At 49.9% G+C, this 27,962-nt stretch overlaps 2 protein-coding genes across 5 annotated transcripts in view; one reads left to right on the top strand and one right to left on the bottom strand.

Moving 5' to 3' along the window:
• Positions 1–23,077, top strand: part of LOC142900118 (collagen alpha-1(XIV) chain-like) — a 32,055-nt gene extending 8,978 nt beyond the window's left edge. For 2 of the 3 annotated variants that reach the window (XM_076044178.1, XM_076044177.1), the window contains exons 10-47: positions 201–327; positions 433–578; positions 715–844; positions 1,716–1,855; positions 1,983–2,109; positions 2,285–2,424; positions 4,145–4,277; positions 4,410–4,457; positions 4,683–4,825; positions 5,839–5,968; positions 6,729–6,851; positions 6,981–7,130; positions 7,236–7,352; positions 8,030–8,182; positions 8,506–8,580; positions 8,834–8,973; positions 9,134–9,257; positions 10,738–10,881; positions 11,193–11,357; positions 11,452–11,490; positions 12,050–12,188; positions 12,289–12,431; positions 12,826–12,935; positions 13,224–13,382; positions 13,705–13,782; positions 14,206–14,292; positions 14,654–14,707; positions 18,828–18,923; positions 19,035–19,088; positions 19,262–19,315; positions 19,616–19,669; positions 19,805–19,876; positions 19,988–20,023; positions 20,114–20,180; positions 20,273–20,461; positions 20,560–20,637; positions 20,742–20,897; positions 21,741–23,077. In XM_076044178.1, the coding sequence (XP_075900293.1) occupies positions 201–327; positions 433–578; positions 715–844; positions 1,716–1,855; positions 1,983–2,109; positions 2,285–2,424; positions 4,145–4,277; positions 4,410–4,457; positions 4,683–4,825; positions 5,839–5,968; positions 6,729–6,851; positions 6,981–7,130; positions 7,236–7,352; positions 8,030–8,182; positions 8,506–8,580; positions 8,834–8,973; positions 9,134–9,257; positions 10,738–10,881; positions 11,193–11,357; positions 11,452–11,490; positions 12,050–12,188; positions 12,289–12,431; positions 12,826–12,935; positions 13,224–13,382; positions 13,705–13,782; positions 14,206–14,292; positions 14,654–14,707; positions 18,828–18,923; positions 19,035–19,088; positions 19,262–19,315; positions 19,616–19,669; positions 19,805–19,876; positions 19,988–20,023; positions 20,114–20,180; positions 20,273–20,461; positions 20,560–20,637; positions 20,742–20,897; positions 21,741–21,985 (4,365 nt within the window). In that variant the 3' untranslated portion in view covers positions 21,986–23,077. Of the gene's footprint in view, positions 1–200; positions 328–432; positions 579–714; positions 845–1,715; positions 1,856–1,982; positions 2,110–2,284; positions 2,425–4,144; positions 4,278–4,409; positions 4,458–4,682; positions 4,826–5,838; positions 5,969–6,728; positions 6,852–6,980; positions 7,131–7,235; positions 7,367–8,029; positions 8,183–8,505; positions 8,581–8,833; positions 8,974–9,133; positions 9,258–10,737; positions 10,882–11,192; positions 11,358–11,451; positions 11,491–12,049; positions 12,189–12,288; positions 12,432–12,825; positions 12,936–13,223; positions 13,383–13,704; positions 13,783–14,205; positions 14,293–14,653; positions 14,708–18,827; positions 18,924–19,034; positions 19,089–19,261; positions 19,316–19,615; positions 19,670–19,804; positions 19,877–19,987; positions 20,024–20,113; positions 20,181–20,272; positions 20,462–20,559; positions 20,638–20,741; positions 20,898–21,740 lie in introns of all 3 variants that reach the window. The other variant, XM_076044179.1, reaches the window with a different exon arrangement.
• LOC142900151 (CD209 antigen-like protein 2) lies at positions 16,299–18,208 on the bottom strand. Of its 2 annotated transcripts, none has more exons than XM_076044268.1 (6): positions 18,030–18,208; positions 17,648–17,767; positions 17,208–17,339; positions 16,830–16,954; positions 16,632–16,744; positions 16,299–16,552 (listed from the first exon to the last, which is right to left on the bottom strand). In XM_076044268.1, exons 1-6 carry the CDS (start codon positions 18,178–18,180, stop codon positions 16,408–16,410), a joined length of 786 nt encoding a protein of 261 aa, XP_075900383.1. In that variant the 5' UTR covers positions 18,181–18,208; the 3' UTR covers positions 16,299–16,407. The 2 variants fall into 2 exon arrangements, with proteins under 2 accessions (XP_075900383.1, XP_075900384.1); XM_076044269.1 differs by having other exon boundaries at positions 16,632–16,741.
• Positions 23,078–27,962: the final 4,885 nt, after the last annotated feature.

The following is a 27,962-nucleotide window of genomic DNA, read 5'->3' as shown; positions in this document are numbered from 1 at the left end:
TATATATATATATATATATATATATATATATATATATATGTGTGTGTGTGTGTGACTGATTGTGTGTCCACAGGACTGAAGTCTGTCTCTATTGGCTCCGCCCTTTTTCGGTTGCATCTCATTCTGCTCCGATGCTAGTTAGCGACTAGCGGCTAGCAGCTAACTTCCTCTGTGTGTGTCTGTGTGTGTGTGCCCTGCAGGTGGTGGCGGGGACGGACAGCAGTGTGGAGCTCAACTACCTGAACTCCCTGACTGAGTACCAGGTGGCTGTGTTTGCTGTGTACCAAAGCTCAGCCAGCGAGGCCCTGAGGGGCAGCGCCACCACCTGTAGGTCCACGCAACTGCATCCACCTTCTGTCTGACAGAAAGACCACTACTCACTGTGTGTGTGTGTGTGTGTGTGTGTGTGTGTGTGCGCATGTGCGTGTGCAGTGGCCCTGCCCACCGTCAGCAGCCTGCAGCTCTTTGACATTAGCCACAGCACCATGAGGGTCCGCTGGGGGCCTGCAGGGGGCGCCACCGGCTACATGATCCTGTACGCACCGCTGACCGAGGGAGACCCTGCTGACGAGAAGGAGGTGGGTGTGAGTGAGTGTGTAACTGTTGATGTGCGTGTAAAACTGAAAAACTGAGTGTGCGTGTGTGTAACTGAGTAACTGAGTATGTGTGTGTGTGTGTAACTGACTGTTTTGAGTGTGTGTGTTGTGTGTGCAGGTGAAAGTGGGCCCCTCGGTCAACCAGATGGAGTTGGAGGGTTTGACTCCCACCACTGAGTACACGGTGACATTGTACGCCATGTACGGAGAGGAGGCCAGTGACCCCGTGACCTCCCAGCAGACAACCTGTCAGTGACACACACACACACACACACACACACTTACACACACACACACAGGCTTCATGACTCTGGCAGGTGGAGACACAATTTAGAGGATCCAGGATGTGACGGTTTTTTGAAGGTCACCATGTCCTTGGATCTCCTGGACCAATCACACATGATGTCATGTGAAGCCGGATTAGTGATCAATCAATCAATCAATCAATCAATCAAATCTTTATTAATAACGCTTTCCATGCATTATCTATGCATTTCAAAGTGCTTCACAGAAAAATAAAACCATATATACCTCCCAGTGTGGAGGCCCCCCATGAGGAAAACACATTAATTAATCAATTATTTAATTAGTAAATCAAGAAATAATACATTCAAAATTAATTATTTAAATAAGGCCATACTAAAAGGGTGAGTCTTGAGACTTCCTTCCTGTTGTCACATGACACCAGGAAATGGGTGTGCAGCTTTGTCTGGACCCTCCAGAAGATAATGGCCACAGGAGAAGCTCCAGCTCTGATGATGATTCTTCTTCTTCTTCTGGTGGCTTGAGCTTAGTCGACCAATCAGCTGCCAGCTGTTTCACGGCCTTACCAACCTCTCCATCTGAAGGTTCACCTCTGGTCCAGAAAAGTCTATCAGGTCCAGTGAGGTCTCAACTTCCACGTGAGGAACATCTGAAGCTCTCACACACCTCTGCAGCTGGCTCTGGGGTCACATGACCAGCGGTGTGAGCAGCCAGGCCCTCTGGCCATGTGTTAGAAGGTTCCTGCTGTCTCCACCCCTGGAAGGAGGAGCTGAGAAGGTTCCTGAGGACCATCTTCACCACGTTGTGCTGCCGTCACATGGTTCTTCTTCTTCTTCTTCTCTCTCTTTGCCACAGTGCCGCTGAGCCCAGCGGTCAACCTGCGCCTCACTGAGGTTGAACACAGCTCAGCCCGCCTCAGCTGGGACTCGGCCTCCAGGAAGGTCAGAGGTTACCGCGTGGCCTACGTCCGGACGGATGGCGTGGACACCAACGAGGTGAGGAGGCGGAGGCGGAGTTTGTGTCTGGGGAGGAGGGTGAGGAGCTTTTTGAGACACCGATCTGATGTGTATGTGTGTGTGTGTGTGTGTGTGTGTGTGTGTGTGTGTGTGTGTGTGTGTGCAGGTAGACGTTGGCCCCGTGACTTCGTGGCTGCTGACCAACCTGACCTCTCTAACCTCCTACACGGTGGCCGTGGTGGCGCTCTACGACGAAGGCCAAGCCACGCCCACCACCAACACCTTCACCACTAGTGGGTAGCACCAGCACACCGTCACCTGACCACACACACACACACACACACACACACACACACAGAGGACAGGGTGTATAACCTCCAGTGTATGTACCTCTCTCTCTCTCTCTCTCTTTCTCTCTCTCTCTCTCTCTCTCTCTCTCGCTCTCGCTCTCGCTCTCTGTGTGTGCAGAGAGTGTCCCGGAGCCTCTGGACCTGAGGAGTGATGACATCACCAGCGACAGCTTCAGGGTCCGGTGGCGCCAGCCTGCATCGGATCTGGTTCTGTACCGACTCACCTGGGCCCCCACCGAGGGCGGGGACACAGAGGAGGTGTGTGTGTGTGTGTGTGTGTGTGTGTGTGTGTGTGTGTGTGTATGTGTGTGTCCTCCATTGCCCCCTGAACATTAGTCTTCAATATACAGTTGTGTTCAAAATAATAGTAGTGTTTAAAAATGTGAGTAAAGCTCAAAATTTGAATCTTTTTTTCAATGCATTGGGAACACTGCACTTTATATCCTGAATCGAAACATGACATTTTTTTTTAATTACTTTACAGAAAATGAAGAAAAATGAAAATTGGGCTGCTCAAAAAATTTGCAATGCGGAGTTCAACGACTGAGGTTGTTCATTCTGTGAAAAAAAATGGCGTGAATTGCGTGGCCCCCATTCAAGGACGAAGCCAGCACGTGTTTGCATGAATTTCCCTCTAAAAAAAAAAAAAACCCTGAGAAAAATGGGTCGTTCCAGAGAGACTGAACTTTCAAAAGAACAGTGTACCTTGATTAAAATGTTGATTGTCAATGGAAAAACTTGAAAAGAAGTGCAGAAATGAACAGGCTGCTCTGCTAAAATTATCTCCAGTGCTTTCAAATGGAAAGCAAAAGCAGAGAGACGTGGAGAATAGATCAAAGAACAGCAAGAATGGCAAAGACTCAGCCAGTGATCAGTGTGAGGGTGATCAAAGACGGTCTGAGGTTACTCTTCTCATACCATACTAGTTTCAAGTACTATGATAATAAGTATACGCCGGTGTGAAGCTAATCTACCTATCTTAGCCCCCGCAAAGTCCGACTGCTAAAAAGAAAAAGACACGTTCTGAGAGGATACCAGTCGCTGTAGAACACATCTCCTGGGGAGTCTGGAGTGGCCACAGCCCAATGCCCCATTGAAAGCTCATGGGGTGACATCAAAAATGCCGTTTCTGGGGCAAAAGCAGGAAATGCAGAGGAGTTGTAGAATGTTGTTAAAAATCATCCTGGGCTGAAATAACCTGTTCACAGGTGCCAAAGGTTGGTCGATTCCATGCAAGACAGATGTGAAGCAGTTCTCCGAAACCATGGTGACACAGCGAAATATTAGTTTAGTGATCCACAGGAATGCTAAATCCTGAAGGTTTTTCAGGTTATACAGTGAATACTTCAGTTTGTAAAGAAGAATCCAGACACGGCTATTTTTTTGAACAGCCCAATATTCATTTTTCTTCATTTTCAGTAAAGTAATTAAAAAATGGAGACATTTTTTCACGTTTTGATTCAGGATAGGTAGTCACTCGATGTATCCCACAATGCATCCCTACAAGTAGTGGACAGCCAACAGGGTCACTATCCCGGCAATATATCCCATCATGCATTGCACTCACACTGACCCATAGGTAGAAAAGGCCAGCTTTATTATTATTATTTTTTAAAATAGTGGCTCAGTATAATATGAACTGGTCACCAAAAATGCAAATATATATTCGATATATAGAGAACTGCCAGTTTGGACGTGAAGATGCTGTAAGATGTTACCTGGGTGACTGGTTGATGGAGGTGGAGATGATGTGAGATGTTATCTTGATGACTGGTTGATGGAGGTGGAGATGATGTGAGATGTTATCTTGATGACTGGTTGATGGAGGTGGAGATGATGTGAGATGTTACCTGGGTGACTGGTTGATGGAGGTGGAGATGATGTGAGATGTTATCTTGATGACTGGTTGATGGAGGTGGAGATGATGTGAGATGTTACCTGGATGGCTCACCTGGTGGCGCCGTCCCGTCTCTTTCAGATGCTGCTGGACGCCGACGTGGACTCATACCTGCTGACGGGACTCAGCGCTGCCACGGAGTACGAGGTGACCCTGGCGGCCGTCTACGCCCAGCAGGCCGAGAGCGAACCGGCGGTGCTCTTTGAGGCCACAGGTGAGGAATCTACCTGGACGCTCTGCCCACCTGGCAGCCCCGCCCACTGGAGGCTCCTCAGTGGAGATGCCTCACCTGACCTCTCTTGACCTCCTCTGACCTCCCCTAACCTCTCCCTCCTTGTGTTTGCAGTGTCGGGCAGCACCACCACAGCCACCACTACCACCAGTACCACCCAAGGTGAGCTCCAGGCCCCGCCCCCTCACTTAAACATCAATGAAGGCCGTTTCATTGACTGAGGAGGAAAGTGGGCTAAGACTGAGTGAATCCGTCAGTCAGTCAGTCAGTCAGTCAGTGAATCAGTCAGTCAGTCAATCAGTCAGTCAATCAGTCCTCCAGCATGTCTTCCCAGCTGGACCAGCCTGGCCAGCCCTGCTGAAGGTTGTCCTCTCCTTCCCCCTGCAGCTCCTCGGTTGGGCCTGAGGGCCCTGAGGATCGATGCTGAGACCCCCTACAGCTTCAGGGTCTCCTGGCAGCCCGTCGACCCTCGGAACATCCGGCAATACCGCCTCAGCTACATGGCAGACGGCGAGCGGCGGGAGGAGACGGTGAGGACCACTCAGTATTTCATCCGGGGAGGACGGTGGGTTACAGCCAGGGTGTGGGGGTCAAAGGTTAAATGTGTAGAAGACGGAGAAGACAGAGCAGGACCTTCTGATTGAAGTCTTCCTGGAGAGACAGACAGACAGACAGACTGACAGATGGTAGATGTTCAGACACCTTAAGGAAGAAAACCTCAGTCAGTGTAACCTCACAAGGAGGAGGAGAAGAAGAAGAAGAAGATGAAGATGAAAAAGGAGAAAGAAAGAGGAGAGGAAGAATACGATGATGAAGAAGGAGAAGAAAAAGAAGGAGAAGAAAAATGAGAAGAAATGGAAGCCTTCACACTAATCAGCCTCAGGAGAAGAAGTGACCTTCACCTGAGCTCCTACCAGGCGAAAGTGACTAATATGTGAACCCAGTGGCAGCCGCAAAGACATGCTGCCACCTACAGGCTGCGGCTGGAGGCACTGGCCGGTGAGTCATTCCTGCCTTTATCCATCCAGCTATCATTCATCCATCCAGCTTCCACCCATAAATCCATCCACACATCCATCATAATCATTCATCATCTGTCATTCATTATCCATCCATCCATCAACCATCTATCCATCATCCATCATCCATCCAAGAAGAAGAAAGATGAGGAGGAGAGGAAGAAGAAGAGGAGGGAGAAGGAAAAGAAGAAGAAAAAGTAGAAGCCTTCACACTAAGTAGCCTCAGTAGACGGTGTGTGTGTGTGTGTGTGTGTGTGTGTGTGTGTGTGTGTGTGTGTGTGTGTGTGTGTGTGTGTGTGTGTGTGTGTGACTGATCAGACGCTGTCATGTAGTACCAGTTCAGACCTGTAGGGGGGCAGGATGAAGTGCAGCATCTCTCAGTAATTTTCCCCTCCCAGCCAGCCGGTCAGCAGAGCCCCTCCCCCTGCCTCCCCTTCTCTCTGGGGGGGGGGTCAAAGAGTTTGTGTGTGTGTGTGTGTGTGTGTGTGTGTTTGTGTGTGACGGTGCTCACTGTCTTCCCCTAGAGGATGGTGGGCAGCGGGCAGACCAGCCTGGTGCTGCAGCCGCTGCAGGCCGACAGCCAGTACCGGGTGTCGGTGATACCCGTCTACTTCGGGGGGGACGGCCCCCCCACAGCCCACATCGGACGAACCCGTGAGTCCTGGTTTGGGGGGAGGTGGGGTCCACGCTGCCCCCTGCAGGTCAGAGGTCATTCTGTCTGTAGCATGTATAATACCAAAATGTGCATGATCAGAAGATTAGATTTCTAGAAACACTAGCGGGAGGGAATGGATAAAACTGATGCAGACTTAATGAAGCAAAGGAGACAAGAGTGCAAGTAAGAGATTGCATTCGTATTTGTAAAAAAAAGTCTTATGTGAGCGCTCAACTCAAGTAGATACTGTCCAACCACACTGGTGGACAGCGGATCTTCATTCGGATTCCACAGGGGAGCAGCGATAGTGACGTCAGTACACTCCGCATGATAACATATTCAACACACAGCGGGGAGCAGTACAGCAGCGATCAGACAACTTACATTAAGAGCAGCAGGGCTATGGTAACAACTCACCAGTTTGGGAGATGAGCTGTTTTACGATCCCACAGTCTCAAGAAATGATAAATTAGCCAGCAAGCAGCGGATGCTAACATCGACACAAGCGAAGCTGTACATGGAGTCCTAAAAACCTGAAGAAGTTGGAATATCGTATGGAATGTTGTAAGTTACCAGGCTCAGACTCAGTCCGCACCACACGCTGTCTATCGTGCTTTGCCATGCACACAGCTGCACTGATTAGCGCTATCAGATCCCGTACGTCACGTCTGTCTGCCCAGGTTTGACGTGTATACATCATACCACGCACCACGACACACAAATAGTTCCTGGTTACATGTCTTTCTCCACCCCCCCCAGTGCCTCGCTCGCCCCCCAGGAACCTGCGGGTGTCGGAGGAGTGGTACAACCGCTTAAGGATCAGCTGGGACCATCCGGACACCCCGCCCCTGGGATACAGGGTGGTCTACCAGCCACTGACTGGTCGGTGCATGTATACACACACACACGCACACGCACACACACACACAGCTCATTAGCCTCTGAGGACTTTGACTCCATCCACTGACCTCTCTCTGCACTGTTGTCACCCCTGCCCCCCACCCACCGCAGGCCAGGGTACGGCCCTGGAGACCTTTGTGGGTGAGGATGTGAGCAGCATGGTGGTGGTGAACCTGCTGAGTGGCACCGACTACAGCGTCAAGGTCATGGCCACTTACAGCAACGGAGCCAGCGAGGCCCTGAGTGGGCGGGGCCACACTTGTGAGTCGGGGAGATGGGGAGTTGGGGTGGGGATGGGGGGCAGAGCCTGCGAGAAAGTGTTCCACCATAGGAGGAGAGACACTGTGTGTGTGTGTGTGTGTGCAGTGTACCTGGGTGTGAGCAACCTGAGCTCCTACCAAGTGAAGGTGACCAGTCTGTGCACCCAGTGGCAGCCGCAGAGACACGCTGCCTCCTACAGGCTGCTGCTGGAGGTGCTGCCCGGTGAGTCACTTCCTGTCTTCATCCATCAATGATCCATCCTTCATCCATCCATCCTTCATCCATCCACACATCCATCATCATCCATCACCCATCCATCCATCCATCCATCACCATCCATCTATCATCCATCCATCCATCATCCATCCATAAATCCATCCACACATCCATCATCCATCCATCCACTCATCTGTCATCCATCCGTTATCCATCATTCATCCATCATACCACAACCATCATCCCTTATCTGTCTTTTGTACACCATCCATCCATAAATCTATCCACACATCCATCATCAATTCATCATCTGTCATCCATCCATCGTTCATCATCATCAGCCATCAATCTTCCGTCAATTATCCATCCACTATCCGTCCATCCACACATCTGTCATCCATCCAATCATCTATTATCCATCCCTCCATCTATCCATCAACCACCATCATCCATGAACAGTACAGGTGTCAGATGTAAAGGGTGCAGTGCTGCATGAAAGCGACGGAGCTGGTTGCTTTTGGCCAATCACAGATATTTGATATGAATAGTGTGTGTGTGTGTGTGTGTGTGTGTGTGTGTGTGTGTGTGTGTGTGTGTGTCTGTCTGTCTGTCTGTCTGTCTGTCTATGTGTGTGTTTATGTGTGTGTGTTTGTGTGTGTGTGTGTGTGTGTGTATGAGTGCAGGCGGCCAGCAGCAGCAGCAGCTGAAGCTCCCTGGAGGAGCCAACAGACAGTGCTTCAGCAACCTGAAGCCCGACACCCAGTACCGGGTCAGTGTGGTGGCGCAGCTGCAGGACGGCACCGAAGGGCCACTAGTCTCCACCAGCCAGCGCACACGTGAGCAGGACAGAACACAGAGACAAACAGACACACACACACATACACACACACACACACACATAGACACACAGAGACACATACACAGACACACACACACACAGTAACACACACGGCACACAGACACACACAGAAACACACATACTCGTACACACACACACACACACACACACTCACTCACAAACTCACTCACACGCACACGCCCACTGGCTCCGACCACAGGATTTCCCATAGTGCCTTGTGTGTGTGTGTGTGTGTGTGTGCGTGTGTGTATGTGTGTGTGTGTGTGTGTGTGTGTGTCCGTGTTTGCCTTCTGTGCACAGTCCCTGTCCCCACTCAGCCACCGACCACGCCCCCCACCACGACGCCGCTGCCCACCATCCCTGCTGCTAAAGAAGGTGAGTCACGGCTTCCTGCTCCACTTCCTGGTTCACTTCCTGCCTCGCTTCCTGCCTCACTTCCTGCTCCACTCCCTGCTTCACTTTCTGCTCGCTTCCTGCTTTGCCTCCGCTTCCTGCTTCAATTTCTTCTCCGCTTCCTTCTCCACTCCCTGCCCCACTTCCTTTTCCTCATCCTGCCTCACTTCCTGCTCCACCTCAGCCTATCATCCTCTCCTGACTCCTCCCCTCTCATGTCGCATGACCCCCCAAGTGTGCAGAGCAGCCCGGGCCGACCTGGTCTTCCTGGTCGACGGCTCCTGGAGCATCGGCGATGACAACTTTGTCAAGATCATTCGCTTCCTGTACAGTACGGCGGGTGCCCTGGACCAGATCGGACCGAACGGCACCCAGGTAACTCTCGGGTCTGAGGGGGAGTTGAGGGGCGGGGTGGTGGAGTCTGAACAAGAAGTGGGATTAGCAGCATGTGGAAATGAGCAGAAACCAGTTGAGATGTGGAGACGAGGTTGTGGTTGTGGTTGTTTGTTGACTGATTGCGTGTCATGCCCGACAGGTGGCCATCGCCCAGTTCAGCGATGACGCTCGCACCGAGTTTCAGCTCAACTCGTACAGCGACAAGGAGCGACTGCTGGACGCTATCAACAAGATCGCCTACAAGGGTGGGAACACCAAGACAGGTGAGGCCTGGGAGGGGGGCAGAGACAGGGGCAGGGGCTGGAGACACGTAAGAACACCTGTGTGGCGGAACAACATGTCTCTGCCCGTCCATCATCCATCCATCCACACATTCATCCATCATCCATCCATTATCCATCTATTATCCATCCATCCAGCCACACATCATCCATCCATTCATTCATCCATCCACTCATCCATCCATCCATTCATTCATCCATCCATCCATCATCCATACATCCATCCATCATCCATCCATCCATGACTACCCATCCATCCATCCATCCATCCATCCTTTATCCATCCATTCATTCATTCATCATCCATCCATCATCCATCCATCCATCCATTCATTCATCCATTCATTCATCCATCCTTTATCCATCCATCCTTGACCCACCCATCATCCATCCATCCATCCATCCATCCTTTATCCATCCTTTATCCATCCATCCTTGATCCACCCATCATCCATCCATCCTTTATCCATCCATCCTTGACCCACCCATCATCCATCCATCCATCCATCCATCCATCCATCCATTCATCCATCAACAACATGACAGAGTGCATATCTGACTACATCAGATTCTGTGAGGACACAGTCTTGCCCCAACAGGCTGTTTGCTGTTTCTCCAACAACACGCCGTGGATCATAAGCAACCTGAACCTTGAGGTTTTCTGATGACTCTGCACTTGTTGGGTGTATCAACGGTGGATGGGAGGAGGAGCACAGAGGGCTGGTGGATAGATTTGTGGAATGAACTGGACACAGTCACCTGCTGCTTAATGTGGAAAAGACCAAGGAGATGGTGATTGACTTCAGGAGGAAGGGAATAACCCCCAGGGCTCTTGGACAAGGATGTGGAGTTGGTTGAGGAGTACAAGCACCTGGGGGTGACTATTGACAACCAACTGAACTGGAGGGCCTACAGCACAGCTGTGTGCAATAAGGACTGCAGCAGACCCGGCTATTCACTGTCAGAGCTTTGAGTACCGAGAAAAACTCTGACTTTTCCAACTCAGTTCTTGTGAAAGGAGCAAGATCCGAGCCGTGTTGGGTACATGAACGTCCGATTCCGACCCGGACCCGAACCCACTTATTGTGAATGTACTCGAAATCCGAGCCGACTGATTGCTTGAAAATTGACCCGCGAACCAGGGTCGGACCTCGGGTTTTCGGGGTGTCTGGTTTTTCCGAAGACCTCTATCTTGAGGTAATGGTGGAGAGGAAGACGTTGAACAAACTGTTCTCCATCATGGACAACCAGGACTACCATCTCTACCTCCACAAACTGTTCTCCATCATCATAGACCACAACAACCACCCTCTCCAGCACACATTGGACAGACAGCGGAGCATCTTCTCCAAGAGACTAAGACAGCTTTGTTGTCTAAAGGAACACTTCAGGAGATCCTTCCTGCCTTCCTGTTTGTTGTTGTTTGTTTTCCTGCTCAGTCTCCTTCCTGTATCCCCCCCAGGTGGTGCCATCCACCATGTGAAGGAGAAGATCTTTGTGGAGGAGGAGGGTCTGAGGAGGGGGGTTCCCAAGGTGCTGGTGGTGCTGACGGACGGCCGCTCCCAGGATGATGTCACCAAGGTGGCCAAGGAGATGCAGAGGGAAGGTCAGTTGGGTGGGCAGAAGGGGAGACTGACCCACAGTACACTATACCTGTCTGATTCCTCCCCCTTCACCATCCCATCGCCTCCTCCTCCTCCTCAAACACCTGCTACTCCCCATCTTCTTCACCTCTCCCTCCTCCCTCTCTCTCACCTCCTCCTCATCCTCTGCCCACTCCTTCTGCTCTTTCTCCTCCACCTTCTCCTCTTACTCCTCTTCCACCTCTTCCTCCACCTCCTCCCCTTCTTTATCTTCCTCTTCCTCCCCCTCCTCATCCATTTCCTCCTCCTTCACCTCTACCTTCTCCTTCTCCAGGCATCATTATCTTTGCCATCGGCTTCGCTGACGCAGACTACGGGGAGCTGGTGAGCATCGCCAGCTCGCCCAGTGACCGCCACGTCTTCTTCGTGGACGACCTGGACGCCTTCAAGATGATTGAGGAGAAGCTAGTGACCTTTGTGTGTGAGACGGCCACAGCCAGTGAGTGACCTTTAACCCCGGTTGAGCCCTAGCTGTGTGATGATGTCATCAGCAGGTTTAACAGCTCCTCCTCCTTTCTCTCCCTCTCTCCCAGCATGCCCATCTGTGCGAATGAGCGACAGCTCTATGCCCGGTAATGCACACTCTCACCACCAGGGGGCGGTTTGTACAGAAATAGAAATATATAAACATAATTACAATATTAATACAAATTTTATAAATAAATAATAAAATAAATAGTTATAATAATTATAATAAATGATATAACAATGTTATATAATTTAACAATTTTATTATCATTATCATTATCATTATCATTATTATTATTATTATTATTATCATTAATAATAATAATAATAATAATAATAATAATAATAATAATAATAATTTATTATTATTAAAATAATAAAATGATCAAAAAATAATGCCTTTATTTATTCTTATTTTTTCTTACATTTCTTACATTTGGACAGTTAAAGTAACATGTACAGTGCAAAGAGAAGAATTAAAAGACATATACAATATATATAAGTGTTAAGAAAATAAAGAGTGTTTATAAATACGTGTTTAACAAGTTAAAACAAAAACAATAATGTCATAAACCTAATAAACAATATGATATAATGAGTTGGGTGATTTTATTTGTTAGCTTGGCGGCTAGCTGATGCTAACGCTGTGGACCACCCGGCCAGGTTTCAGGATGATGGAGCTATTTGGCCTGGAGGAGAGCCGCTACAGCAGCCTGTCTGGTGTCTCTATGGTGCCTGGGACGTTCAACAGCTTCCCCTGCTATCACCTGCACAGCCACGCCCTGCTGGCTCAGCCTACCAGGTGCGCCCCCCCCCCCCACTCCCCCCGCTGGACTGCTTGGGGAAGGCTGCCGTGTTTTTGTGACCTTCAGATGACCTCTGTGACCCGTCCTGTTCTGCAGGTTCGTCCACCCTGAAGGTCTGCCGTCAGACTACACCATCTCGCTACTCTTCAGGCTGCTGGCCGACACCCCGCTGGAGCCTTTTGCCCTGTGGGAGGTCCTGGACCGGGACAACCAGCCACTTGTGGGCCTCATCCTGGACAGTGAGTCGTCATGAGCTACTGACCTTGCATCCATCAGACATCATTCATTATCCATCATCCATCCATCCATCCATCATCCATCCATCCATCCATCCATCCATCCATCTATCCATCCATCTATCCATCCATCCATCCATCCATCCATCATTCATCTATCCGTTGATCATCTATCCATCATAATTCATCATCCATCTATCATTAATCCATCATCCATCCATTTATCATCCATTCATTATTCATCCATCCACCATCCATTATCCATCAACGTCCATCCATCAATCATCCACCATCATCCATCCATCATCATCTATCATCATCCATCCATCCATCCACACACACAAACTCACCACAAATCCTCCCAGACCCTCCTACTCTCTCTTCCTTACTGCCTCAGATGGAGGGAAGACGTTGACCTTCTTCAACAACGACTACAAGGGCGATTTTCAGACGGTGACCTTCGAGGGCGCTGACATCCAGCAGCTCTTCTATGGAAGCTTCCACAAGGTGAAGACCAGCTGTCCATACACACTGTTCTGCTGGAGAGCTTAATAGAGGTCAATAGATATCGATAGAGGTCGCTGACAAGGTAGTCTCCTCCTCCTCCTCCTTCTTCTACTCCACTTTGTCCTCCGCCTCCCCCTTCTTCTGCTCCTCCCTTCCACCTCCTCCTCCTCCTTCACCTCTTCTTCCTCTCCTCCTCCACCTGTTCATGCCCCTCCTCCTCCTCCTCCTCCTCCCCCCTCCATACTCTTCCCTCTCATTCCTCCTCTCCTCCTTCTGCTACTCATCCAGCTCCATGTGGCCATCAGTAAGACCAGTGCCAGGGTCCTGGTGGACTGCAGGACGATTGGTGAGAAGACCATCAACGCTGCTGGGAACATCAGCACCGAGGGCCTGGAGGTCCTGGGAAGGATGGTCCGGTCCAGGGGGAGCAAAGACAGCTCAGCACCGGTGGGGAAATACAAACACACGCACACACACACACACACACACACACACACACACACCAACACATGCAGGCGCACTCACACACACCACACACACATACACTGTCTCATTACACACTTTCAGGCCATTTAAACCTGAAAATAATCATATTATTGCACAAAAAAGCACTTCATAAGTATTTGTCATGTTATTTGTACATACATTGAATGGTATACTAATACCACTAATACTAAGTGGTATTAGTATTTGTTTAATGCTAATTGGTATTAGTATTATAGTCAGCCAGACCCTGAAACAAGGTGTGTGTGTGTGTGTGTGTGTACAGTTCCAGCTCCAGATGTTTGACATCATCTGCAGTACGTCCTGGGCCAACAGAGACAAGTGCTGTGAGCTTCCTGGTCTGGTGAGTCCTGGGTTCTGGTTTTGGTTTTCATCCTGTTCATGGTCCTGGACTTGGACCTAGACCAGGATCTGGTCCTGGTCTAGGTCCTGGTCCTGGCCGTGGACCTGGCCCTAGTGCTGGTCCTAGTCCTGGTTCTGGTCCTAGTCCTGGTGCTAGTGCTGGTGCTATTCCTGTTCCTAGTACTGGTTCTGGTCCTAGTCCTAGTCCTGGTCCTGTTTCTGGTCCTGGTCCTGGTCTTCAGTGGTGTGTCTCCTCTCTGGTCCACCACAGCTTCTCCTGTGTGTCTCAGCCTCCAATCTTGGTGGACCAGAACCTGGAGTTGCTACAGCCGCCTGGTGGAGAAACTGTATGTTTTCATTTCATTTCATGTCTCATCTCTCTTATTTTCCCCTGGTTGTCCTCATGGTGGTGTTGCTGCTCCAGAGGAAGGAGGCCCACTGCCTGGCGCTGCCCAGAGCCTGCAGCTGCACCCAGGACAGCAAGGGACCAGCTGGTCCTGCAGGACCCCCAGTACATGCACACACACGCACACATGCACACATGCACACATGCACACACTATCTCTGTTTCTCTGTTTCTCTGTTTCTCCCTGTCTCTCTCTCTCTCTCTCTCTCTCTCTCTCACACACACACACACACACACACACACACACACTCTATCTATCTATCTCAAAAAAACGCACAAATACAGAGACGCTCTGTCTCTCTCTCAACCCACACTCTCTCTCGCTCTCACACACACACACACACACACACACACACACACACACACACACACACACACACTCACACTCACTCTCACTCTCACATTTCACTCCAGCTGTGATTCTTGAAGGTCACAGTGGGACTAACATTTCTTCTGTTCTGACCAGGGAGGTCCTGGGATCCGAGGAGCCCGAGGAGACCGTGGAGAGCCGGGTCCAGTGGTGAGTCGCTCCGTTCCTCCCTCTGGACCACCTGCTCTTCCCAGGTGGTCCAGGGTTCCCTGGTTCCAGTTCTCAGCTCTCCAAGCTGCAAGAACCCTGAGAACTGGAAACAGCAGCAGCAGACCAGACGAACCACCTGGTCTGCTGCTGTGGACATGTGGCCGCGAATCGCATCAAATCTGAAAAAAAAAAACAACCAACACCTAGAGAGGAAGGCCAGCAGGGCGCCACCTTCAGGCCACCATAGTGAGATCAGTGGTGAATAAATTACATTTGACAGGCTTTCATTTTCTTTTGCATCAGCTCTTTTATTCCATCGTGTCATAGTAGTGGAAGAGAAGAAGTGGCTCTGGATTCCTGAGTGTCCATTTGAAGGGTTGCAACCGCCCAGTTGCATTCTTGTTGCAAACACTCGCGGTTACCCTGGGCTGCCATGAGGGGGAAGCGTGACTATCAGAAAGCAGCCCTGATGCTGGAGACTACCACGCCAGGGGATAGCTGCCCAAATCGTCTGGAGAGATGGAAGTGGAGGAGAATTAGAGAGAGGTCAGAGTTCAGACTGGAGTCTGATGGTCAGAATGGTTTCCATGCAGTAAGAACTCTGACACCTCATCCTCTGATCCAGCAAAGTGTCGATGCTCCTGTTCAGCTTCTCCTTCTCCACGGTGACCTGCTGCAGTCCGGCCTTCAGACCGGTTCTGAGCTGGTTCCGCTCTGGTTCCGCCCTGCTAGCAGGGCGTCCCGGTCCAGAGAGGGGTGGAACTGAGCAACGGATTGGCAGGTGGACTTGGGCAGATGGGTCAGCTCTAGATTTACCCATCAAACTATGTTCCGACCCTCACCTTATGGTCATGAACTTTGTGTCTCAATGAAAGCATTGAGGGCCGAGATGAGAGGAGAGAGATGCTAGTTACTAGGAGAACTGGGCGAAGACACTGCATGAGGAAATTTCCGAACATATGACACCTTTTAGCCATTTAACGCGATATCAGCATAATTACTGCTGCTCTTTATTGGATATCCAATGTATTCTAGGCCTAAATGAAAAGTAGAAAAACCCTCTGATTCAAATACTGATTCAAACATTTTTATTTCAAGATTTTTGCAAAGCCCCTGAATTAAAGCCAGGATCTCCACCAAGCTTTGCTTTGTTTGGTCTGCAGTGTGAACTAGCTTTGCTGCTGAGGTTTGAAAAGTTGTGCACCTTCAGCTGGTGTTGCAGCTCCGTCCCCACACTTATCAGTGGTGTCCACGTCCAGCTGCCGCCGCACTCTCTGTTAAACCTGTTGTCTATGTCCTTTAGTCGCAGTTGGCTGCTGTGTTGCACATTTTATCGGGCAGGAAGTCGTGGCTGTGTTGCACATTTTATCAGGCAGGAAGTCGTGGCAGGAAACTGAAAACTTCCTCCATCACTGCTTTTTAACCTTTATCAAAATGAAAATGCTCTAAAATGTTTTAAATTAATATTTTAGTAAAACCCAGCCATACAAGAACTGCACATTTCTGTGGTTGTGATCAATAGTTTGACGATGGAGAAGAAAAATACAAGTTCTGAACACTTCTGGCAACACGGAAATAAGAGCAGCAACGATGAGATGGAACGTCTTTATTCTGTTGAGAATCACAACACGACACGCAAGAGAAGCAACACTGTTTTCACATCAACGTGAAATGTTTGCAGGGGGGGCGGCTTGGAGGTGTTACTTGAGGTCCTGCTCGATCTTTAAAATTGGCTTCTCACAGATCCAATATTTGGATGCTGTGTTGGCGGTATCCCATAATCCCTCTGTGTTGATGAAGGCTTTGGATTCGCCTGATTTTTGCTTCCATCCGACCCCCCAGTTGCTGCAGAAGAGAAGAAGATCCTGCCTCAACTCATCACTGCATTATCAATACCATATCTATCAGTGGGGATGTTCCTCACGTGTATGAGAATGTTGACCCATCCATCCATTTCCAAGGTTCTTTCCAGTTCCCCTCCATCAGATACAGACCAATCCAGGAAGCTCTGTTACCATTCAGCAACTTGACAAACTGCTGGTCGTGTGTTAGAGAAGCAGAGAATCAAATCTTTAGTCTGGACTTAAAGGTCTGCATTAAGGTTGAGATTTCAGAGGCTCACCTGTTCCTCTCTGCTTTCAATGGACACAAGGTCTCCTCCTGACCTCTGACACTGTCTCTGGCTCTCCGTCCAGTTCCTCTGTTGCTCAGATCTGTAGTAGCAGCTGCAACCAAACCTCCTCCAGCCTCCAACAACAACAACCACAATGTTCGGCATGTCAATGCCAGCCACCAGGGTTGGACCCGCCTTCAATTGGTGAAGGAGCCTCAGAGTCACAGTGTACAAGTGAATATTATCTAGTCTTATTCCTACCAGGTGGATGTTCATTAGAGGCCCTCTACAAACGAACGGCCAAAGAATTTTACATCTCCACTCTGTGGCTCTATAGAATTAGAGACCCACTGGGTCTCAGGCATGAACCTCCACTCAGGTTCTCACCTGTGTGACTCCCCGCTGGGACGTTGTTGCCGCCTTCCTGGCACAGAATCAGGTTGCTCGACAGCTCGTCCTGGTGTTGGTCCTGCTGAAGGCTCTGAGCTAGCCGGTCCCTCTCCTGGGTGACAAGAGCATCTGGAGAAGCAGAGAGAGGAGGGCAGTCACACTAGGGCCATGGAGTTGCCTGGAGGATGGTGAGGAGGTGGAGGGGGAAGAGGAGATGGAGGAGGTAAGGAGGAGGAGGTGGGGGTGGAAAAGGTGGAAGAGGAGAAGGACGTGGAGGAGGAGGAGGAGGAGGAGGAGATGAATGTGGATGAGGCGGAGGAGCAGGTGGAGGAGAACAGATTCACAAAAGAGCCATGAAGCTCCCTCGTGGTGGAGAAGGAAGTAACGGTGGAGGGGTTGGAGAAGCAGGTGGAAGATGTGGAGTAGGAGGTTCTCACACAGTGCTGACAGAATCCCCACCACCAGCAGGAACAGGAGGCTCAGCAGAACCAAGGGCAGCAGGGCTGGTCTGAACCAGTTCCTCTGGCCGACAGGAAGGGGCTTCTCAACAGGAGCTCCTGAACAGGAAGTGGACAATGGGTCAATCGGACCAGGAGTCCAGTGTCCCACACCTTAATATTATTGCAGCAACTAAACTGTCATTTCAATTTTTTTTTTATTTAAAAAAAAAAAAAAAAAAAAAAATCATCAGTTTTGTTTTTTATCTAGCAAATCATTCAAAATTTAAAAGATTCCTTAAAATTGTTGAAAACAGTCCACTGCGAGCTTTCAGTGTGTGTGTGTGTGTGTGTGTGTGTGTGTGTGTATGCGGTTCCCCACCTCCCTTCGGGGGGGCAGCGTGGCCCTGGTGGACGTCCAAGCCATCGGCGCTCTCGTAGATCTCCACTGGCCGCATCTGGCACTCGCCAACGTCCGCCTGCCACCGTTCGGCCAGGTTGAACCACAGCCCCTCGTAGACGTTGCAGGACATCGTCCTCCTCGTCCTTGACGACAGTGCTGTTCTCTGAGCTTCTTGTCTTTTTTTTTTTTAGTGATTTCGATCAGACAGGAAGTGTAGCAAGAAAAACAGCGACGGCTTAGACTTTATCAAGCCACAAAAATTCACCCTCAAAATTTCTCATTTCTGACAACTTGATGTGTGTTGGAGCTGTGACTTCAGCCCTGGACTTGAAAACCTTTATTAATCTGTCAAATTGAAAAGAAAGAGATGAACATTTTAAATGAAAAAAATCAAAATACACAAGAAAAAAACTAAAAAAAAACTACAGTCACACAAATATACACAAATGTTCCATCTCAGGTGTTTTACCCTTGACAAGAGCTGCTAAACCAGACATACTCAGTTTATGCCAGAGATATCACAATTTTGCATTAAGGCCTATAATAATAATAATAATAATACACACACACAAACACACACACTCACACATAGACTTTGTTTCCCAAAAGACACACTGTTCAAGTCCAGGTTCTTGCCCTGGTTTAGGCCCAGCCTCTTGTCCAGGCTTTGGTCCAGGTTCCAGTCCAGGTCCAGGTCAATCCTCTGGTCCAGGTTTTGGTCCAGGTCCAGGTTCAGGTTCACAAAGCCTTCACACCCTCCCTCTGGTCTGTCGTTAGGGCCCCACCGGTCCAGCAGGAGAACCTGGTCTGCCAGGACCTCAGGGGTCTCAAGGACCACAGGGACCCAGCGGACGCTCCATCATAGGGCCCCCGGTAGGCATACACACACACACACACACACACACACACACACACACACACACACACACACACACACACACCATGTCAGTGCAGCTCAGTGAAGATCATGCTGTTTCTATGCAGGGACCTCCGGGAGAGAGGGGTCAGAAGGGGGACCTGGGACAAGCGGGACCTCAGGTCACATGACCCTCTGCTGCAGTTGGACTGTTTTTGTGTCCTGTTGAATGTTTTTGCTGAATCTTGCTGACTTTGCACAACCTTTCTTGTTTGAGTTTGTTGTTTTGCTGCCCTCTGGTGATCACCATTCGCCACTTCACCTGCCCTTAAAATTATTTGTCTGGATGTGTCAGGGCGGTGCTGGTCGGCCAGGAACTCAGGGCAGAGATGGACAGACGGGACCCCGAGTGAGTCACACACACACACACACACACAAACACACAGACACGCTCCCGCTGGTGGCTGGCTGCAGTATAGCTCATTAGCCCCTCCCCCTTTTAATATTAGCAGATGGAACAAACCAAAGACTTATAGACTTATAGTTTTGTTCAGAGAACAAGGTCGGTTACTTCCGGTGACGTGTTTCATCTTCAGTTTAGTTTGAATAGCTTATTAACGGCAGTGGGCGGGACTTGATGAGTGACAGCTGGGTGGGAGGAACCTGCATCCTTGGACCATTATGATACCTTCACGTGCACCTCCTGCAGGGTCTGCCAGGCAAGGACGGTCCGGCTGGTCGACAGGGACCTTCTGGAACCATTGTAAGTTCTCCTCGAGGTTCTGGCCTCCTGACGTCTTGACCCTCTGACTTCCAGAGTGGAGGATAGCCTCTTTGGACATCACTTCCTGTTTCTGACCCCTCCCACCCCCCACCCCCCACCCCCCACCCCCTACAGGGAGCCCCAGGAGCCCCAGGGGCCCCCGGGAGCACCGGTTCTCAGGGAAAACAGGGAGAACTGGGACCTCCGGTGAGTCCAACAGAGAAGAAGCTCTGAGGAGATGATGATGATGATGATGATGATGATGATGATGATGAGTCAGCTGCTGTTTGATTCCTCACTGCTTTCTGTCTGCTGCAGGGTCCTCATGGAAGCAAAGGAGAGAGAGGAGAACGGGTAAGTGAGGAGCCTCTGGTCTCACGCTGGGCTCCTCTGCTAGCTTGACCTTCAGAACTGATGTGTGTCTGTGTGTGTGTGAATGTGCAGGGCGACCTCCAGTCCACGGCGTCGGTCCAGACCATCGCCCGGCAGGTCTGCGAGCAACTGATCCAGAGTGAGTCCACAGCAGATCCTGAAGAACTTAAAGGACCCAGATCTTTTCCTCATCCTCCTCTTTCTCATCCTCCTCCTCCTCCTCTTCCTCAGGTCACATGGCGAGGTACAACTCCCTCCTGAACCACGTCCCCAGCCCGCCTGTCTCCGTCCGCACCGTGCCGGGACCTCCTGGGGAGCCCGGCAGACCAGGACCTGCAGGGACTCAGGGAGAACAGGGACCTTCAGGGAGACCAGGCTTCCCAGGACAGAACGGACAGAATGGCCAGCCAGGAGAGAGAGGTGAACATCCGCACTGGTCCAGTTGAGCTGCACCCTGCAGGCTGAACTCCACTCAACCAGCCCTGTGTGTGTGTGTGTGTGTGTGTGCGTGTGTGCAGGTCAAGGAGGGGAGAAGGGTGAGAAGGGATCACCAGGTGTTGGACTCCAGGGTCCCAGAGGACCTCAGGGACCTCCTGGTAAATGAGTCCCCAGCCATCTGAAGATGTTCTGCTTCCATCTGTGTTGTCCTGATGATCCTCCTCACCCTCTGACGCCCCTTGCCCCATCCCTCTCTCACTAGGTGTCCCAGGCCAGGGCCGTCCTGGCAGCCAGGGTTCCTCCGGCCGTCCTGGGAACCCGGGAACAGCGGGCCGGCCGGGCGTCCCGGGACCGGTGGGCTCTGCTGGACCTCCTGGTTACTGCGACCCCAACTCCTGTGTGGGCTACAACGTGGGAGGTACATGAAGTCCTCAGAATGCCTCACCAGGGGCACAATGTTGTGTGTGGATGTTGCTGCCGTTGAACCGAACCAACCGCGCGCGCGTGTGTGTGTGTGTGTGTGTGTGTGTGTGTGTGTGTGTGTGTGTCGATGTGTGTGTGTGTGTGTGTGTGTCTGTCTGTCGGTCTGTCGGTCTGTCTGTCGGTCTGTCTTTCTGTCTGTGGGTGTGTGAGGGTTCCTGGTTCTGGGTTCTGCTCTCTATCTCTCGCATGCTCCTGTGTCTTTTGTCACACTTCCAAACTCCTTGGAGCTTCACCCGAACTAACTAACTAACTAAGACCTGGACAGCAGGACCTCCAGGTGGTGCTCTTTAAAGGGCCGGTTCAACCTAAATGCTCCCAAACCTAAATCCTTTGAGTTGAACTGATTGGAATCAGTGTCTCAGGTTATCTCTTTGGGCCTTTGGGCCTTTTTTCTGTCACCACACACATGCGCGCGCGCACACACAAACACACACACACACACACACACACACACACGCACGCACACACACACACACACACACACTGGTGAGTATTTGCAAATATGTTCAGTTCAAAAGAGAATCAGAACAAACAAGTGAGTGTGGTGTGTCGTCACTTCCTGTGTCTGTCAGCATGTGATCCTCTTCATCTTCGATGTGTGTCGGGAGGGGTCAAAGGTCAACTCGGTCATATGACCAACGCCTGCTGTGCTTCTACCGAACCAGATTCTGAATCCTGAGTCCTGTTTCCTCTCATCAGTCTTTCTTGATGACCTGCCACCCACCCCCACTCATGACTTTTGACCTTTGCTAATCCTGATGCCCCTCCCCCCTCACAGCACCGCTGCCCTCCGACGTCTTCCAGAACTACGGCGAGCCGGATGAGGACGACCCGTACCGCTACTACCAGCCCAACTACCCAGCGCCGCGGCCCGTGGCCCCTGACGACCCGGCGTTGACCCCGGATGGCGCCCTGGAGCCCGGCTCGCCTGGCGGGCAGCCCCGTCGCCGCCGCCGCAGCGCTGAGTGGGAGGAGTGGGAGGAGCCGAGGGTGGTGGGGGTCCAGAGCCAAGAGGTCCAGTGAGGCCGAATGATTAGAGGGAGGTAGGGAGAGGGGTACGAACTGATCTGCCTGATGTAGATGTAGATGTAAGTCCCTGATGTAAAAGGATTTGGGGTGGGCTGGACAAGGGATGGGGCTTGGGTCAGAGGGCGGGGCCAGGATCACTGGCTCCAATCATAGGACCTCATTTATGCTGTGGATGCTGCTGCTTGACTAAGCCCACGCGCCTCTTAAGGTGCCAATCAACTCTTGTGGTCTGGTTTTCCCTTCCAGTGTTTGCTGGAAGCAACAAAATAAGCGGGTGGGTGAGCTTAGCTTAGTGCCATGAATTCCAGGTAAACCAGATGTCCATGTTGTTGTTGTTGGTGGTGTTTTCTGTTTTTGTTATTGTTTATTATTTTTTATAGCCTATTTTAGAGGTTTTTGTGTCATCAGTTTTGATGATGATGGTGGATTTTTCAGAGATCATCAGGTCACATCACCGGCCTATCACGACGCTCCTCATTGTGATTCCCTCCGAAACAAAAAGACTCAACCTTTAAATCCAACATCAGGAGATTTTTATTTTATTTTATTTCTTTTTACACTTTTCAGTCAAATCATGAATAGAAACTTGTCCCAGCAGCTTGTCCACAGGGGGACGCTCAAACCAAAATATAGCACAAAACCCCACAAATATTTATGTTAAGTTTTGCATGTTTTTATTGTGTTTCCACGTAGCGTCTTTGCATTTTTTTTAATTGTCGCGTATAAAAGACAAACGTTGTGCCTTTGGTTCACTTGAGCTTCTCTCTCGGCCGTCCAGCTGCCCTCCTCTACCACCACCACCGGGGGGTGCTCTCTTCACTCTGAAGCCCCGACCAGCTGCTTCTCTGGTTTGTCTTTTGAAGGGGTTTGTGGTTCTCAAGGTTTTGTTTTTTTTTCCTTTTTTTTATCAGGAGTTACTGGATTAGAAAAAGATGCTCTTCATCTTGGCCCAGTGGAACCAGTAACTGAAGTAACTCCGGTGTTCCAGTTAGTGGGCCAGAACCAGTTCCAGCACGTCATATCAAATAATTTATTTAACCACTGGCTGTTTGTTTTCTCTCAGAACAATAAAGCTGAAGTTCACCAGCTGCTGATGCTGTTGTAGTCTGTCCCCCACCCCCTCTTCCTCCCTCGATCCTCCCCCTCCTCCATCTTTTCCTCCTTCCTCTTCTCCTCCTGCTCTCCTTCGTGCTTCTCGTCTTCCTCTTCCTCCCCCTCCTTCATCTTTTCCTCCTCCCTATTCTCCTCCTCCCCTTTCCTCCTAATCTTCCTCTTCTTCCTCCTTTACCTCCCCTTCTTCTTCCTCCTCCTCTCCTCCTCTTCCTTTTCCTCCTTCTCCTCCTCCTCTTCCTCGTATGCATCGCATTCGAGTGGTGACGACGATCTTTTAAATTCCCCAACGGCAGGAAACAAACTAATAATAATAACACGTGGCGGCTGCTGCTGGACTCGGGCTAAAATGTTCGGCATGAAGTTTACAATTGGAGCACTAGATGGAGCCAGAGGACAACAGGAGCGCTGAGTCCTAACCCTGTTTTTGATCTGATGACTTTTTTTTCCCCTTCACAGTTTGTCTAGAACGGGCATGGGCAAACTATGGCCCGGGGGCCCATTTTCGGCCCGTTAAGCTTTTCAATCCCGCCTGCCGAACTTGAAGAAATGATATTAATTGTTAGTAAGAGCCTCAGCACCGGTATATTTCCACTGTGACTTGGTCCCAGCTCAGCGTGGGTGAAGTTACGCCTGCACAGGCAGACCGAAGGTCTGTTGACGTTTGTTGTGCCTTCTGTGTCCCCGGATTTATAGGTTTTACTTTTTGTATTGACCATGTTTTTGTTTTGTTTTTACAAGACATTTTTAGTAGGGCTTAGAACGATTTTGTTTCATACCGTAACATGGCCCTAGCAGAGAAAATGTAGACGCTGAAACAATCACTTGTCATTTATTATTTGACAAAAATATCTGCACAACTTAAGTCCACACAAAGCACAAAACAGCAACAGCTTAATTCAACCAGTGTTAACACGCTAACAGCGTTAAAATCACTATAAGGAGCGAAACTTCAGAGGCAGAATCACTGGATTTTAGTTTATAATATGTGAAAATGTAAAAATCAACACATGGGGTATTTAAAACTTGAGGTTTTGGTTTTCATGAAAGACTCGTCAGAACTCTTACCCAATCAGTGCCCTGCTCTCTGTGCTACATCACCATTATGGTAACTGCTCGGCCTGCTTGGAACCCCAAGGAAGCAGGGACCAAAATGTTAATGGTTGGAACCATGTTGGCACCAGTGGAACGCCTTCAAACCGAGACGAGGCGAGGCGAGCCGAGCTGAGGCGCGCCGGGTGAAACATGCGTCACACAGTAGCTGCATCTCATCCATTTTTTTCAGTGTTTTAAGAGTCATTTCAATACAGAGCTGAATAACGTGGGACTTCAAAGACACTGATTTTGTTGGAACTTTTCTCTGGTACATTTTCAATTGACATTAAAGCAACATGTTTTCTACATATCCCATAATATATTTTTCCTCCTATGAGGTCCTAACAGTCCATCCATCTGCTCCAGCCCCACTGTCACATTTTAGGACCCACTATGACCCACCAGACCAAAAGTTTGCCCACCACTGATCTAGAACGACAGAGTCCCAGCTTAACCCATCAGCCCCTTGCGCCCCCAATCTCCTCCTCCTCATTGTCACTCAGCTGACCCAGGGTAACTTTATTTTTGTTTTTGACTGATAGATCCAATTTAAAGTAAAAACCAACTTCAGTGTGGCCACACACAACTCAGACGCTCTTGTGTGTTTGTGTTGTTTTCTTTGTTTGATCAGACATACACACACACACACACACACACACACACACACACACACACACACACCAAATTACACACGAGAGAGTTATTTTAAAATGTGTTCAGTCCAAAAGAGAATCAGAACAAACAGTTAAGTGGTGTCGTCACTTCCTGCGTTTGTCAGCATGCGTTCGTCTTCGATTTCACTGTGTGTTGGGGGGGGGGGTCTCGGTCATGTGCTCGGTCATGTGACCAATGCCCTCAGTGCTACTAACGACTCAGGTTCTTTCTTCTTCCTAGTTTCCTCTCATCAGTCATTCTTCGATCAGTCATCCTTGATGATCTTCCCCCAACTCATGACCTTTAGTAGCAGGAGCAGAGTTAAATTATCTCACCACCAGTGCCCCTCCCCCCACCCCTCCCCCCAGCGGCTCTTGCCAGGTTGCCGCTAGCTGCTCCTGACCGCCAACTCCTCCCAGCTGCTAGCTCTGCCCACCGGAGGTCTGGATTGAACGTTGAAAGTCTCGAATTTGATAAAAAAAAAAAACAACTGAAAACTAACACACCATGTAAACACCATCATCGCTACACAAACATTCATCTGTGTAGAAGTGAGGCCCTCAGGATGAGGACACACACACACACACACACACACACACACACACACACACACACACACACACGGCTAATCATCCTTACACACCTTTCTTGTGAGATGATAGTGTTTTCCCTTGTTTTATTTAAGTGTGTGTGTGTGTGTGTGCCAGGCCCTCGTGACGGTTGCAGCCGTGACTCCTCAAACAGCCGGTGGCTACACAGCGGTGGCAGCAGCAGCAGCAGTAACAGGCGCTCGGCTGTGACTCCAAATAATGACTCTGTTCAAGCGGATCTGTTTGATTAATTGCAGGAAGGAGGCCAGCGGCCACACACACACACACACACACACACACACACACACACACACAGCTGTATTTGTAGTTCCCAGTGTGAGTTGTGTAGTTGTGCGTGAGTGTGTGCGTGTGTGTGTGTGTGTGTGTGTGTGTTTCCGCCGTGACTGTTTGAGTTGAGTTTGGTGACTGGGTGTGGTCGCCATGGTGACTGTGTGTCCTGGGTCCTGGGTCCAAGGTCTAGGGTCCAGGGTCCAGGGACCTGGGTCCAGAGTCCAGGGCTTTGGGTCTTGGGTCTTGAGTCCTTTATCCTGGGTCTTGGGTCCTGGGTCCTAGTCCACTAGGGGGTTCCCTGGTGAAGGCCCCTGGGTGGTGTGTGGTCGTGGTCCTGGACCTCCTTGCTGAGTCTCTGGACTCCATTTGGACTTTGAGTTTGAGCCCCGCCCCCCAGATGGCCCCACCCCCACCGGCGCCTCCTGGTGGCTGTTTTAAACACTATTTTCAGCATGGAGTTGTTTTTTTTCTAGTGGGCAACTTTTGTTGCTAAGCAATGTTTCACCAAAACTCTGCCGATTGGCTGCAGCCGCCACGTTTGCCCGGCAACATCAGCTGATTGTGTATTCTGGAGACACTGATGAAGGAGGGAAGAAAGGAGGGAGGGAGGGAAGGAGATAAGAAGGAGAGGGAGGAAGGAAGTAGGGAAGGGAGGAAGGAGGGAAGGAAGGAAGGAAGGAAGGAAGGAGGGAGGGAGGTAAGGAAGGAGGGATGGAAGGAAGGGAGGGAAGGAAGGATGGAAGGGAGGAAACTCTTGGCAAAGACATTTTTGAGAAAAAAAAACCCTGAACAAACAGCAACAGCTCTATTTAGACTTTAATCACAAAGTCCCTGAAGGCATCGGAGCCAGAATAAAGACGCTTTTTTATTTGGTGAAATTTGAAACTTTAACGAGGCGTTTTTTTTTTTTTTTTTTTTTTTTTTTTGGTGGTTTGTTTCATTGGAAATTGTCTCCTGACTGTCAGGCAGCAGAAGGAAAAAAAGGTTCCAACAGTAAAATCAATCAGTATTCATCCCCAGTGTCCTGGTTCTGGTGGTGGAAAACCAGGAAGAACCACCTGTGTGTGTGTGTGTGTGTGTATGTGTGTATGTGTGTGTGTGTGTGTGTGGGGGGGTCTTTTCAGCATTTTGTATTTTATTCCTGCAGCCTTGTGGTGGAGGTTCTCCTGGTGATGGTTCTCCTGGTGATGGTTCTCTTGGTGATGGTTCTCCTGTTGTAGGTGCAATCCTCTCCTGCGTGTGTGTGTGTGTGTGTGTGTGTGTGTGTGTGTGTGTGTGTGTGTGTGTGTGTGTGTGTGTGTATGTGTGGATATGTTATGGTGAACAGGTGGAGCAGAACATCTCCGTTTGTTTGCTCTTTGGCACTTTATGTGTGGATGGAAAAAAAACACCACGAAGATAGAATGTATTGTTGAATCTATAATTAACTAGACTAATAAATATAAAACACTATGATTAGATGTTTTTATGAACAACGAGTGATGTGACGCCACCTGACCATAAGGAACCAGGTAGGAACCAGGAAGGAACCAGGAAGGAACCAGTAAGTCAGTTTGACTTTCAGTAGATTTGATCCTCGATCAAATCGATTGAATAATGGGAGAGAAAACAAGCTGGGTGATGGAGGAACCAAGTGGATTCAGGAGGTTCCTGGATCTTCAGGGCCAACCAGAACCTCTGACCCAGCTTGCTTGAATCATCAAATTTCACCGTAGAGCCAAGAGAGAAAAAAATTTGAAAAAACCCTGGCTGGTGTGGCGTCTCCCCGCAGAGTGGCTGCAGTTCCCAGGACGGCCTGCGGATGTCGCCCTGCACCAATGTTTCAGCGGCAGCGCCGTGGCGACGACCTCATATCACCGGGACGCGCCTGGGTTTTAATACCGGCCGACCTTTAACCCCGCCGTCCTGCTCCCTCCTCCGCTGTGCCCCTCCCCTGCCCTTCACCTACCTGCACAGGTTCTACCCGAGGCCGCTGGCCGGAAGTTGAGTAGCTGCTGCTTCCGTTGCTGCGGTTCACACGAGGTCACCTGAGGATCAAACAGGTGTTTGGCTCCATTCTCATCTCCCCTCTCTCTCTCTCTCTCTCTCTCTCTTTCTCTCTCTCTCTCTCTCTCTCTCTCACACACACACACACACACACACACACACACAGAATTGTCGCCGTGTTGCCGTCAGCTGATTGGGTGACGTAAAAAAAAAGAACATACACACACACATACACACCACAACAG

Source organism: Nelusetta ayraudi, unplaced genomic scaffold (assembly GCF_046127955.1).
Source record: "Nelusetta ayraudi isolate G7.1 ecotype Tasmania unplaced genomic scaffold, CSIRO-AGI_Nayr_v1 ptg000079l, whole genome shotgun sequence".
Lineage (NCBI taxonomy): Eukaryota > Metazoa > Chordata > Actinopteri > Tetraodontiformes > Monacanthidae > Nelusetta > Nelusetta ayraudi.
The sequence above is the reverse complement of the archived record's forward strand: the minus strand, read 5'-3'. Positions and strand labels throughout refer to the sequence as shown.

Coding starts and splice junctions, on each gene's coding strand:
- LOC142900151 (XM_076044268.1), bottom strand. CDS start 18,180: ATGTCCTGCAACGTCTACGAGGGGCTGTGGTTCAACCTGGCCGAACGG. Junction 17,768..18,029: donor CGCTGCCCCCCCGAAGGGAG/GTGGGGAACCGC, acceptor CTTCCTGTTCAG/GAGCTCCTGTTGAGAAGCCC. Junction 16,955..17,207: donor CCCAGCGGGGAGTCACACAG/GTGAGAACCTGA, acceptor TTGTTGTTGGAG/GCTGGAGGAGGTTTGGTTGC.